Genomic DNA, 14496 nt, shown 5'->3' with positions numbered 1-14496 from the left:
GTGACGGTTTGACTGGTTCTTTGTTTCTCTTTGTGTAAATTTGCTCAGTCACATAGGATAGATCAATAACAGCCCTATATTACGGCAAATGTCTACTCGCCTGACTTATGCTAGAGGTTTGTGAGTTCATTGGCCCCTTAGCAACAGCCATTCATTGTTTGTTTGTCTCTTGACAAGACACTCTTAGTATAGACACTCTTTCTCTTGTTCAATCCGTTGCTATTCTCCTAATTTCAGCACCTCCCGGGAAGAAACCAGACCACAACACCTCTGAGGTATGCAAATAAGCTCTCTACTTCCTTGTTGAATATTGGCCTCTGTTTCCTAATAGGATGTGATATGGTGTCAGAGTACTTGCATGTTGGTGCCATTTAGGTTCTACATTTTAATGTCAATCAGATTACATGTGTGTTGATGTCAATCAGACAACATGCATGTCGATGTCAATCAGACTACATGTGTGTTGATGTCAATCAGACTACATGCGTGTCGATTTCAATCGGACTACATGCGTGTCGATTTCAATAGGACTACACATGTCGATGTCAATCAGACTACATTTGTGTCGATGTCAATCAGACTACATGTGTGTCGATGTCAATCAGATTACATGTGTGTCGCTGTCAATCAGATTCGATGTGTGTCGATGTCAATCAGATTAGATGTGTGTCGATGTCAATCAGATTACATGTGTGTTGATGTCAATCAGATTGCATGTGTGTTGATGTCAATCACACTACATGTGTGTCGCTGTCAATCAGATTACATGTGTGTCGATGTCAATCAGATTACATGTGTGTTGATGTCAATCAGATTACATGTGTGTTGATGTCAATCAGATTGCATGTGTGTCGATGTCAATCAGATTACATGTGTGTTGATGTCAATCAGACTACATGTGTGTCGATGTCAATCAGACTACATATGCATCGACGTCAATCAGACTGCATGTGTGTCGTTTCAGTCAGATTACATGTGTGTTTATGTCAGTCAGACTACACGCATGTCGATGTCAATCAGATTGCGTGTGTGTCGATGTCAATCAGATTGCATGCGTGTCGATGTCAATCAGACTACACGTGTGTCGATGTCAATCAGACTACACGTGTGTCGACATCAATCATACTACATGTGTGTCGATGTCAATCAAACTAGATGTGTGTCGATGTCAATCAGACTACATGTGTGTCGATGTCAATCAGATTACATGTGTGTCGCTGTCAATCAGATTACATATGTGTCGATGTCAATCAGATTAAATGTGTGTCGATGTCAATCAGATTGCATGTGTGTCGATGTCAATCAGATTACATGTGTGTCGCTGTCAATCAGATTACATGTGTGTTGATGTCAATCAGATTGCATGTGTACCAACGTCAATCAGACTACATGTGTGTCGATGTCAATCAGACTACATGTGTGTCGCTGTCAATCAGATTACACGTGTGTCGCTGTCAATCAGATTACATGTGTGTCGATGTCAATCAGATTACATGTATGTCGATGTCAATCAGACTACATGTGTGTCGATGTCAATCAGATTACATGTGTGTCGCTGTCAATCAGATTAGATGTGTGTTGATGTCAATCAGATTGCATGTGTGTCAACGTCAATCAGACTACATGTGTGTCGATGTCAATCAGACTACATGTGTGTTGATGTCAATCAGATTGCATGTGTGTCAACGTCAATCAGACTACATGTGTGTCGATGTCAATCAGACTACATGTGTGTCGATGTCAATCAGACTACATGTGTGTCAACGTCATTCAGACTACATGTGTGTCGATGTCAATCAGACTACATTTGTGTCGATGTCAATCAGATTACACGTGTGTCTATGTCAGTCAAACCACTCATACATTGTACATTTACGCTTGTCAACTTATCTGTATGTTAACATAAATCAGACTACTTGTATGCTGATGCCAGATTACCTGTAAATCTATGTCAGTTAACCACCTTGTTGGTGTCAAGTATCTACAAACAGGAACACTCAAAGCATTATTTTTCCTTCATGCAGCAGATCAAAGCCATAAATTGCCTTATATTACAATAACTCACAACAATGTGCAGTCCACTTCATTGCTGCACCGATCTACATATTATTTTGTATTACTTTTGTTTAGGTTATCAACATTTTTATGAAAAATATGGCAGTTCGACACTCTTGATAGCAATTGATATTGACGAAAATGCTTAAAACATGACATTGTGCCGTAAGCCAAAGTAAACTCGACATTTTATGAATATTTCACTTCTGTGGATTCTTTTAAAGTAACCTATGTTTTAAAGGGCTGCTGCCTTCATTTATGTGCTGTCTTGTGTATTTAAAAGTAACTGTAGGTTCTTTATAAATTTGTTTAAACCTTTTTTGCATAGTAGTAAGCCCGTGATCAAAATGGTTTGTTTTTTGCAAGTATTCTCTTCAAAGTTGTCATTTCCTGTAACCGAGATCACAAATAATTGCGTAAATTGAATTGACGTGGTGGTTACTCACACCAAGGGATGATATTCCTTATACTTGTATGCTTACAGTTTTCTCTTTATATATTGGATTATGGATTGACCGAAACCGGTGACATAATTTTGGCGATCTGTATATTTGTGTTGGACTTAGTGACCGCACTCTTTCCATCCCTCCACAAACACTAGAACAGGCTAGAGCTTGGTTCGACCAATAGTAACCAGCATGATTATTTAATGCATCGTATTTACCAAAACTTTTAACATTATACAGAGAACACGTCGAAAACCTATCAAACTGAGGAGCCCATCGCCCGAAGAACATGTAACAAGAGAAGAGAGTCCACCGGCCCAACATAATGGACACCTTGACAATTCAGCTACTAATCGCCGTGTTTCACCTATTCTAGAACAAAAGACTCCTAGTACTGCTGGACACGGTGAAGATGGTACTGGTTATTTAGTAGAGTTTTGCTGATAGCCGCGATTTCCTTTCATAGTAGGGGATGATTTGCATAAAAACATTGACTTGAGTGCTTCTTTATGGTTATTTTTATTTGTCAATGTTTGATACCAACCGTCAAATACAATTCAAGCCCAGGAACTTAGCAGGCATACAAACCTTAGTGATTGCCATCATATGACTCAAAAACCAGATTCATGAATTTATTGGTATTTCACTAACTATAGAACTGTTAGAACTGTTGGGACTATAGAACTGTTGGGACTATCGAACTGTTGGGACTATAGAACTGTTGGGACTATAAAGCTGTTGGGACTATTGAACAGTTGGGACTATAGATCTGTTGGGACTATAGAACTGTTAGGACTATAGAACTGTTGAGACTATAGATCTGTTGGGACTATAGAACTGTTGGGACTATAGAACTGTTGGGACTGTAGAACTGGTGGGACTATAGAACCGTTGAGACTGTAGAACTGTTGGGACTATAGAACTGTTGGGACTATAAAACTGTTGGGACTATAAAGCTGTTGGGATTATAAAACTGTTGGGACTATAAAACTGTTGAGACTATAGAACTGTTGGGACTATAGAACTGTTGGGACTGTAGAACTGTTGGGACTGTAGAACTGTTGGGACTGTAGAACTGTTGGGACTGTAGAACTGTTGGGACTATAGAACTGTTGAGACTATAGAACTGTTGGGACTATAGAACTGTTGGGACTTTAGAACTGTTGGGACTATATAACTGTTGGGACTATATAACTGTAGAGACTATAGAACTGTTGAGACTATAGAACTGTTGAGACTATAGAACTGTTGAGACTATAGAACTGTAGGGACTATAGATCTGTTGGGACTATAGAACTGTTGGGACTATAGAACTGTTGAGACTATAGAACTGTTGGGACTATAGAACTGTTGGGACTATAGAACTGTTGGGACTATAGAACTGTTGGGACTATAGAACTGTTGGAACTGTAGAACTGTTGGGACTGTAGAACTGTTGGGACTATAAAACTGTTGGGACTATAAAACTGTAGAGACTATAGAACTATTGAGACTATAGAACTGTTGAGACTATAGAACTGTTGTGACTATAGAACTGTTGGGACTATAGAACTGTTGAGACTATAAAACTGTTGGGACTATAGAACTGTTGAGACTATAGAACTGTTGGGACTATGGAACGGTTGGGACTATATAACTGTTGGGATTATAGAACAGTTGGGACTGGCACATTAAATCTCCCTCGACTGAACCTAATAAGTTTACTGAGAAAGACTTGTTTTGTCTGATTAAATCCTCAACTTTCCACACAATTAGTAATTTGTAAAGCAAACGTTGCTCTTGTGTTTAGCGCATTATTATATTCGTACCTTGCCTTAACCTTGTTGCATGGCTTTCATGTAGGCCACAAACAATGGTGTTGGGCTATCAGCTATAGAATAAAAACCTATATCACAATTACTGCCGGTGGCCATCATAAGAGTAGAACTTTGTTCATATTTTGTAAGAAGCAGCAGACAGAACCTTTTTAAACGTCTTATAACCTTTACTGGGCGAGATTTGTCAAATTTTTTGGGATGGATAGACTTGAGAATAATTTTAACAACTTTAGTCTTCTGTTGAAAGGAGCTAATTCCAAAATGCCCTTGAAGTTTTCGAACAGCCTCACCATGTGGATTATCGGTTTAAACACAAGCTGCCAAGCCACATACCGCTGCGTTTTTTGACATAAAGTTGATGTTAAGATCTTCTAACTGGTATGGAAAGCATGCTTAATGGATTTAGCGATTTGATGAACAGCTGAGTGGCATTAACACTTTTGTGTAGTCTGTTTGTTCCTTCAAAATCTTTATGTTTCGCTTTTAGAATAATCATTTATTTACTTTCAGAGCTTAAGTCTGAGTACGAGCGAGCAGGAGAAGACTCCAGACATGTCTCCCCAAGTAGAGACCATCCAATGGACACTCCATCTCCTCATGGATTCAACGAAAATAACTCAACGCGATCTCTTGTGGACTCTAGGCAGAGCCAATTATCTCCTCAGTCTCACAAAGATGATGAGTTGAAGAAAACGTCAGAACGGGATTTGAATGAAAGACCACTGTCGCATCACATAGAAACTACTGAAGAGGCTGCCAAGGTAGCGGATGAAACAAATGCCGATGGAAACTCGAAACATAATAGGGCATCTTCCGAGAATGAAACTATGTCTGCTACTGCTGCTCCAGCGGAGGCAAAGAAGGCTGATGATGGAAATATTGTAGTAGAAGATAAGACTGTAGCAGAAAGCCTTACAAGAGAGGAAAACACTGATAATGCAGAAAACTCTGTTGTAGACAGTAACGCTAAAACAGAAAAAAGTTCTGCAGATTATACTGACAGAGAAGAACATAACACAAATGTTAGAGAAAGTAAAGGGAACCAAGGAGACGCTGAAAAAAACACAAGTACCAAAGATGAACATGTTCCAGATAGTGTGAAGGCAGCAGACAAACAAGTTGTAGATAGTGCGAACGCAGCAGACGAACAAGTTGGAGATAATGCGAACGCAGCAGACGAACAAGTTGGAGATAGTGCGAACGCAGCAGACGAACAAGTTGGAGATAGTGCGAACGCAGCAGATCAACAAGTTGCAGATGGTTCGAACACAGCAAATGAACATGTTGCTGACGATTTGAATACAGCAAAAGTTAATGTTAATGCTGGCGATATTGCTGCAGATAATAGCCACACAGATGAAGGTAGTGTTGAAGATAACACTCATGCATCAGCGCAGGAGTTAGAAGTAGCTGAACAAACCGCGGCGGCTGAAACAGCAGGTAGCACTACTCCAGCCAGGGAGCGAGACAATTCTGAGCAGGAAAAAGGAGATGCAGAAAAAGAACTTTCTGGAAATGAGCAAGCACCGAAGGCTGATGAAGAACAGTTACGAGCGGAAACACCCGACAAGACAGATGTAAGTGTGTAAGAGTTGAAAGTGTGTAATAGAGTTGAAAGTGTGTAATAGAGTTGTAAGTGTGTAATAGAGTTGTGTCTTTTAGAGTTGTAAGTGTCTTTTAGAGTTGTAAGTGTCTTATAGAGGTGTAAGTGTCTTATAGAGTTGTAAGTGTGTAATAGAGTTGTAAGTGTATAATAGAGTTGTAAGTGTGTTATAGAGTTGTAAGCGTGTTATAGAGTTGTAAGTGTGTTATAGAGTTGTGTCTTTTAGAGTTGTAAGTGTCTTTTAGAGTTGTAAGTGTCTTTTAGAGTTGTAAGTGTCTTATAGAGTTGTAAGTGTGTAATAGAGTTGTAAGTGTGTAATAGGGTTGTAAGTGTGTTATAGAGTTGTAAGCGTGTTATAGAGTTGTAAGCGTGTTATAGAGTTTTAAGCGTGTTATAGAGTTGTAAGTGTCTTGCAGAGTTGTAAGTGTCTTGTAGAGTTGTAAGTGTCTTGTAGAGTTGTAAGTGTCTTATAGAGTTGTAAGTGTCTTATAGAGTTGTAAGTGTCTTATAGAGTTGTAAGTGTCTTATCGAGTTGTAAGTGTCTTGTAGAGTTGTGTCTGGTAGAGTTGTAAGTGTCTTGTAGAGTTGTAAGTGTCTTGTAGAGTTGTAAGTGTCTTGTAGAGTTGTAAGTGTCTTATAGAGTTGTAAGTGTCTTATAGAGTTGTAAGTGTCTTATAGAGTTGTAAGTGTCTTATAGAGTTGTAAGTGTCTTATAGAGTTGTAAGTGTCTTATAGAGTTGTGTGTAAAAGAGTTGGAAGGTAAACTTTATTAATCATACATTTGGATTCATTCCATAGCCATTATAGTAAGCTTGCATTTTCTGTATTCGATAATGATAAAAAGTGAAGTTTACACCTTCAAATAGTTTCATTGGTCCTGGCTTTAAAATAATCGCAACACATTGGGTTATTCGTTGAAATTTTACCCCAATAATGATTTTATCTCTATATTTATAAATACGTTGTGAATGTATGTTTTAGGATAACAACAATGGTGGTGATGCTGTGACTCTGACCGACCCTGTTGAAGCGTTGGTGGTAATTATATAAGTTTTATTCTCTGTGCGGCTCCAGTACTTTGCAATGCTTAGCTGGGGGTATAGCACCTGTATTGCATAGCCTTGGGCGCTGTGAACGAACATACTGCAGAGTGGATATGCACACACAGTCTACACATTCATGCTAGACTAACATATACATGTGAGCACAGATAAGGTAGACAGAAGCGTCAACTACCCTTGTGCGTGTTAACTACCACAGCGGTTGCTAACTACCCCTGTAGTTGCTAACTACCCATGTGGTTGTTAACTACCCCTGTGGTTGTTAACTACCCCTGTGGTTGTTAACTACCCTTGTGTAGTTAACTACCCCTGTGGTTGTTAACTACCCTTGTGCTTTTTAACTACCCCTGTGGTTGTTAACTACCCTCGTGATTGTTAATTACCCTTGTGCATGTTAGCTACCCTTGTGTAGTTAACTACCCCTGTGGTTGTTAACTACCCTTGTGCTTTTTAACTACCCCTGTGGTTGTTAACTACCCTCGTGATTGTTAACTACTCTTGTGATTTGTTAACTACCTGTTTGTACAGTATTTATTGGTCTTAAAGAAATAATTGAGGTGGGGTGCAAAAACAAACCTGTAAAATTTATTAAACGTTTGTTCAAGTCATTAGGTTTTATGGCGTATTGTGCGCGTAGCCATCAATAGAACAAACATCAATAGAACAGTGCGCGTAGCCATCAATAGAACAGCTATTTGTTAAAAATTGTGGTAACACTAATCCTCCCTATTAATCAACTTAATAGGAAAATGTTGATAGTATTCTAAAGATTTTATGTGGTTATGCAATTTATTACCCAGCATCTTTATTGACACGGTGCTTATTTTTCATTTGTAGGGATGAACTCGCCGAGACATTCGCACGTCCTCGCTCCTGCTCTATAATTTTAGAAAAGTTATTATAGCATGACCTCATTAAGGTAGGAGACCTTCATGGCAACAGCAAATGGGATATGGAGTTGGCAGTAGTAGTTTTGCTATATAGTGCTGAACAGCGGAACACATGCTTCCTTTTCAGGAAGTGATTTTTATCCTTCTACTCTATGCATAGAAAGCTTCATTTATCTTACCAATATTTCTACACACTGACTTATTGTCTGCATGTATATTTATTTCTACATACGGTTTTTTATTTTTTTCATTTGCGTACATACATATACCACAACAATCCATTTCTGAATAAGGCTTATGAAAAAGGGTCTACCAAAAGCATAATGAACAGATCTTGTTAATGTTCTTATCGATAATATCTTACTCGCTGGTTAACATATTTGATATTCTGTGAAGATTCTACGGTCTTCCGACAATTTTATATATTTATATGCCTAATTTATTTAACAATAAAATATCATATACTCTACTTTTCATATAACTAGATAGCACAGATGAAAATTGCTTGAACAAAGTGACTTTTAATTGATGATAGAAGCTGGAGAGGCAGAAGCTTGTTAATTGTATTTCTTAAGCACAAATGAAAAATAGATGGAAAATAAAAACAAAACGTGGAGCATTGATTTGAATGAGCATTGCTTAAATGCATGAAACACGTGACAATGCCCTAGCACTTTGGAGTAATATAGATAGAGTATAAAAAACAACCGCAATACGAGGCTAGTAAATTTTAAATTTAAAAGATGAGCACAGTTTTACAATAAATAAATAAAACAGATTAGTTCATAACTTGTGGATCACATCACAAGATACAACAACAGACATCCATGTATTCAAAACATTCTTACACATAGGATTCGTAGAATCAAAATTTAAATGGAGATTGAAATGAAAACAATTTTAGCAAGTTTGTTATTATTTCCAACCTTTCCATCCATGAAACTGTTTGAATATCTTTGAAATATATAAGTAACTCAATAGATCTAAGTAAAGCTGTGATAATCAGGTCTTGATGCAAAGCAAAGTTGACAGTTTATGCCACTCCAGCCCTTCTTTTGATAAGTCTGCCTCATAGAGACTTATGTGGACAGCTCCGAGAAATTCATTTCCTGTTAGTTCTGCACTCCAAACCGTCACCTGAAGGGTTCGCTCACGCACCTCCCTCATAGGCAGTCGGTATTCAAACTAATAAAGGATTAAATATATCTCAAAGTTTAGCACCCTTCTAAATATATCTCAAAGACTAGCACCCATCTAAATATATCTCAAAGACTAGCACCCTTCTAAATATATCTCAAAGACTAGCACCCTCCTAAATATATCTCAAAGACTAGCACCCTTCTAAATATATCTCAAAGACTAGCACTCTCCTAAATATATCTCAAAGACTAGCACCCATCTAAATATATCTCCAAGTCTAGCACCCTTCTAAATATATCTCAAAGACTAGCACCCTCCTAAATATATCTCAAAGACTAGCACCCTTCTAAATATACCTCAGTCTAGCACCCTTCTAAATATATCTCAAAGTTTAGCACCCTTCTAAATATATCTTGAAGTATAACACTTTACCGTGTCTATAAAAAAAATTTGTGGGGAATTATGAAAGCATTCTGATGTGAATTTACATAACACAGTAAGAACAAAAGTACATATGTATGGAGTATACAGGAATAAATGGAGTAAATAATATATGGATTATATATGTGTATAAGATGAATGTTGGTGTATACATGATTATATAGAATTATATGGTGTATATATGGACTACATAGGAGTACATAGGAGTATATGGAGTACATAGAAGTATATGAAGTACATAGAAGTATATGGAGTACATAGAAGTATATGAAGTACATAGAAGTATATGGAGTACATAGAAGTATATGGAGTACATAGAAGTATATGAAGTACATAGAAGTATATGGAGTACATAGAAGTATATGGAGTACATAGAAGTATATGGAACACACGGAAGCAAAGAGAAGTCTAGTCCAAAGCAAACAATTGCTTCTTCAGTGTCACCATAAAAACTCATTTCTGCCAAAAATCTGATGATTTTGGCACTTGTCAAGGTTTGCAAAACTTTGATAAATCATCGACATTCATCAAATTTTGTACATAAAAAGTCGCCGATCAGCAATAATGGTTTAGGGTCCAGAATGAAAGCATATTATTTTATCATACAGAGTGCATTGACTGGCTCACGCAATGGCAACCATAAACATGCTTACCATAGACCCTGTGCCATCTGAGAGCGCAGTAAACAACAACCTACTTACCATCTCATTGTAAACTGGATGAAACGTTGAACGTGACACTTTTGTTTTTCGTTTTGAAGTTTTAGTAGGGTCAGGCAGTAGATACATTTTGACATATGGGTTAGGCCGGTCTCCACTCTCATTGCCCTATAATAATGACTATAATGGTACTGCCAACGATATGCTTAATTAATTATTATAGAACATAATGCCATATGTGATTCAATCATTCCCCTCTACGCGATTCTACCAGAGATTGAAATAAAACACTCTACTAATCTACTAGTGTTACATGTCCTACTACTGTTACATGTCATACAAGTGTTACATGCCCTACTACTGTTACATGTCCTACTAGTGTTACATGTCCTACTACTGTTACATGTCCTACTACTGTTACATGTCCTACTACTGTTACATGTCCTACAAGTGTTACATGTCCTACTACTGTTACATGTCCTACTAGTGTTACATGTCCTACTACTGTTACATGTCCAGCTACTGTTACATGTCCTACTAGTGTTACATGTCCCACCACTGTTACATGTTCTACTAATGTTGCATGTCATACAAATGTTACATGTCCTACTAGTGTTACAGATTTCGCTAATGTTACATTCCTACTGCTGTTACATGTCCTACTAGTGTTACATGTCCTACTAGTGTTACATTCCTACTACTGTTACATGTCCTACTAGTGTTACATGTCCTACTAGTGTTACATGTCCTACTACTGTTACATGTCCTACTAGTGTTACATGTCCTACTACTGTTACATGTCCAGCTACTGTTACATGTCCTACTAGTGTTACATGTCCCACCACTGTTACATGTTCTACTAATGTTGCATGTCATACAAATGTTACATGTCCTACTAGTGTTACAGATTTCGCTAATGTTACATTCCTACTGCTGTTACATGTCCTACTAGTGTTACATGTCCTACTACTGTTACATGTCCTACTAGTGTTACATGTCCTACTACTGTTACATGTCCTACTAGTGTTACATGTCCTACTACTGTTATATGTCCTACTACTGTTACATTCCTACTACTGTTACATGTCTTACTAGAGACATACGGTAATTTATCTAACAGTGATAGAAATATAACAAACTGTAAGTTGATAGTCCATAGCATTTCCATATATAAACACACAGACATTTGTCTATATGCCAAATTATCTCAGACAAAAGCATTGATAGTGGAAAAAGGCTTTATGGAGACTCACCACATCCCTAGCATGCTTGACCAAAATGTGCAGAGCGTTCCACTTGTACTGCATGGACAAGAGCACTTCGCCTTTGATATTCTTAATGTTCGGTCTCAAGGCATTATCTAGAGAAAACGCTAATAACTGAATTTGCAAAAGTTGGATCAGTGTAACAATAGTGTAATAATGGTTTAACAGTGTAACAGGAGTGTAGCAATATTTTAACAATAGTGTTCGCAACAATGCAACAACAGCGTAACGACAGTATAAGGTGAGTGTAACAACAGCGTAACGACAGTATAAGGTGAGTGTAACAACAGCGTAACACTGATGTAACAATAGTTAGTCTTTGGCAAGCATGGCAATAACAGTTTCAGAGAACAACCCAGACATGAGTGAATAGACAAGAACGAAGAAATCCAAAATTCATGGTAATTATTCAATGGTGTCATTCAATTATAAGACATTCAGACAAAGTATTTACCCACAAATTGTTTATATTTTGCTAGTTAACAGCTTGCCTATGAAATATCATTACGCTTGGTAACGTATACAGTGACACAAGTAAATACACAATCACTTAGTAACGTATACAGTGACACAAGTAAATACACAATCACTTGGTAACGTATACAGTGACACAAGTAAATACACAATCACTTGGTAACGTATACAGTGACACAAGTAAATACACTAGAAACTCCCCTGTCATACAGCCCACGACCAAAGTGATATTGAAAAAAGAAAGGATACTGATGGTTGAGAAATGCAATATTAGCAGTCAAATGGCACTGCAGTGCAATAGGATAACTGCAAGGGTAGCTGTAATGTACTGGGTGTGGGTGTTATTATATACAACAAACAGCAATAATGAAAGGAAAAGATTATATGTTTATATCTCTCCCTCTGCAATAGGACAAATGCAATATTATAAGTAAAATGCACTGATATTATTAGAATAACCAATATTATTAATCCCACGACCACACGAGCGGAGCGGAAGTGTGGGAGTTTTTATGATAAATGCATGTGCACACAACTTACGAAAATTATTCATCAACAATGAGACGAACCCTCGTCAAGAAATTTCATCAACAAATTTAAGCATCGGAATTTAAAGTCGTTAAAGTATAATAACGATACAAAACACATTTAAACCTATTTAAATATGTTACCAAGTCTTTGTAAACCTACGATAATATCTTAAAACTTACCCATCTGATCGGATTATACACAAATAGACAGATTAATTTGAACGAAAATTGCCACAAAAAGCTTGAAAAGCTCGGTTTAATAAAAGTTAAGACCGAAAATTGAAACGCCAATAAAGCCGTGCGACCGATTGTAGAACTATTTAGTAGTGCGTATTTCACGAGAAAACCGTGCTCATTTCATCAGTCTATGGCATTTTTTACTTGTAATCGAATTTATTCGAAGGTTTCTGTAATAAACGTAGACCGTTTGAGGCGTAGACCGATTTACAGGTACGAAATTGTGGTACACAGTTTATCAGCCTGTGTTTTTTTGTCCAATAACCGAAGGTTTCATTATTTGAAACGTTAGCCGAAATTCTTTACGACTTATGTACAAGCTAGGGCCGAACGCCCCTTCATGACGAGAACATTTTTATTTTGCTACAGTTTTAGACGCGTGAATGCTCCTACTGGCTTTCCGTTAAAGATCGCTTATCAAAACCATTCTACATTCAACGCAACCAACTTTCAAACTGTGTATAGTACACAGTAGCTTGCCATTTTACTTCTAATTTTGCATTTCAGAGTTATAATAAACATATTTCTTTATTGTTGTTGAATTACATACATTACAGTAAATTAGGCCTACAGCTTTATAACACTTTTATAACAGCTTTTATTTTGCTGCAGTTTGCAGAAACCTTCGAGACGCGTGAACGCTCATAGGTTTTCTATTATTGCTGTATTACTATATTAAAACTAGAAATTCCACTGTCATACAGCCCACGACCAAAGAGATGGCCAGAGATATTGGCAAAAAAAGAAAGGGTACTGATGGTTGAGAAATGCAATATTAGCAGTCAAATGACCCTGCAGTGCGATAGGATAACTGCAATGGTAGCTGTAATGTACTGGGTGTGGGTGTTATTATATACAACAAACAGCAATAATGAATGGAAAAGATGTTTATATTTTCCCCCTGCAATAGGAGAAATGCAATATTGGCCAATATTAGAAGTAAAATGCACTGATATTCTTAGAATAATCAATGTTATTAATATAGTAATAATAGAAAACCAATGCACAATTTTGTTTACATTTCAAAACGTCATAAGTAGCAATATCGAGAAGTTGTGGTATTTATATAGATTTTTAGAAAATATATTTAAAAAGTGTTTGGTCATGACAAACAACAACAATGAAAGGAAAATATTACACGTTTATATCTCTCCCTTGCAATAGGAGAAATGCAATGTTGGCCAATATTATAAGTAAAATGCACTGATATTATATTATTAAAATAACCAATATTTTTAATATAGTAATACAGCAATAATAGAAAACCTATGAGCGTTCACGCGTCTCGAAGATTTCTGCAAACTGCAGCAAAATAAAAGCTGTTATAAAAGTGTTATAAAGCTGTAGGCCTAATTTACTGTAATGTATGTAATTCAACAACAATAAAGAAATATGTTTATTATAACTCTGAAATGCAAAATTAGAAGTAAAATGGCAAGCTACTGTGTACTATACACAGTTTGAAAGTTGGTTGCGTTGAATGTAGAATGGTTTTGATAAGCGATCTTTAACGGAAAGCCAGTAGGAGCATTCACGCGTCTAAAACTGTAGCAAAATAAAAAATGTTCTCGTCATGAAGGGGTGTTGAAGTTCGGCCCTAGCTTGTACATAAGTTGTAAAGAATTTCGGCTAACGTTTCAAATAATGAAACCTTCGGTTATTGGACAAAAAAACACAGGCTGATAAACTGTGTACCACAATTTCGTACGTGTAAATCGGTCTACGCCTCAAACGGTCTACGTTTATTACAGAAACCTTTGAATAAATTCGATTACAAGTAAAAAATGTCATAGACTGATGAAATGAGCACGGTTTTCTCGTGAAATACGCACTACTAAATAGTTCTACAATTGGTCGCACGGCTTTATTGGCGTTTCA

General features: G+C 37.0%; 2 protein-coding genes across 2 annotated transcripts in view; one reads left to right on the top strand and one right to left on the bottom strand.

Annotated features, from left to right (window-relative positions):
• Nucleotides 1–4966: 4966 nt before the first annotated feature.
• Nucleotides 4967–8234, top strand: LOC137394804 (protein starmaker-like). Its single transcript, XM_068081573.1, has 3 exons — nucleotides 4967–5895; nucleotides 6903–6959; nucleotides 7820–8234. Exons 1-3 carry the CDS (start codon nucleotides 5146–5148, stop codon nucleotides 7823–7825), a joined length of 813 nt encoding a protein of 270 aa, XP_067937674.1. The 5' UTR covers nucleotides 4967–5145; the 3' UTR covers nucleotides 7826–8234.
• Nucleotides 8235–8417: 183 nt separating this feature from the next.
• Nucleotides 8418–14496, bottom strand: part of LOC137393482 (phosphatidylinositol 4-phosphate 3-kinase C2 domain-containing subunit alpha-like) — a 79750-nt gene continuing 73671 nt past the window's right edge. The window contains exons 26-28 of the mRNA XM_068080056.1: nucleotides 11366–11472; nucleotides 10155–10280; nucleotides 8418–9057 (exon numbers count right to left, since the gene is read on the bottom strand). Coding sequence (XP_067936157.1) covers nucleotides 8875–9057; nucleotides 10155–10280; nucleotides 11366–11472 — 416 coding nt within the window. The 3' untranslated portion in view covers nucleotides 8418–8874. The remainder of the gene's footprint in view (nucleotides 9058–10154; nucleotides 10281–11365; nucleotides 11473–14496) is intronic.

This window comes from Watersipora subatra, chromosome 4, assembly GCF_963576615.1.
Source record: "Watersipora subatra chromosome 4, tzWatSuba1.1, whole genome shotgun sequence".
NCBI classification, from domain to species: Eukaryota; Metazoa; Bryozoa; class Gymnolaemata; order Cheilostomatida; family Watersiporidae; genus Watersipora; species Watersipora subatra.
The sequence above is the reverse complement of the archived record's forward strand: the minus strand, read 5'-3'. Positions and strand labels throughout refer to the sequence as shown.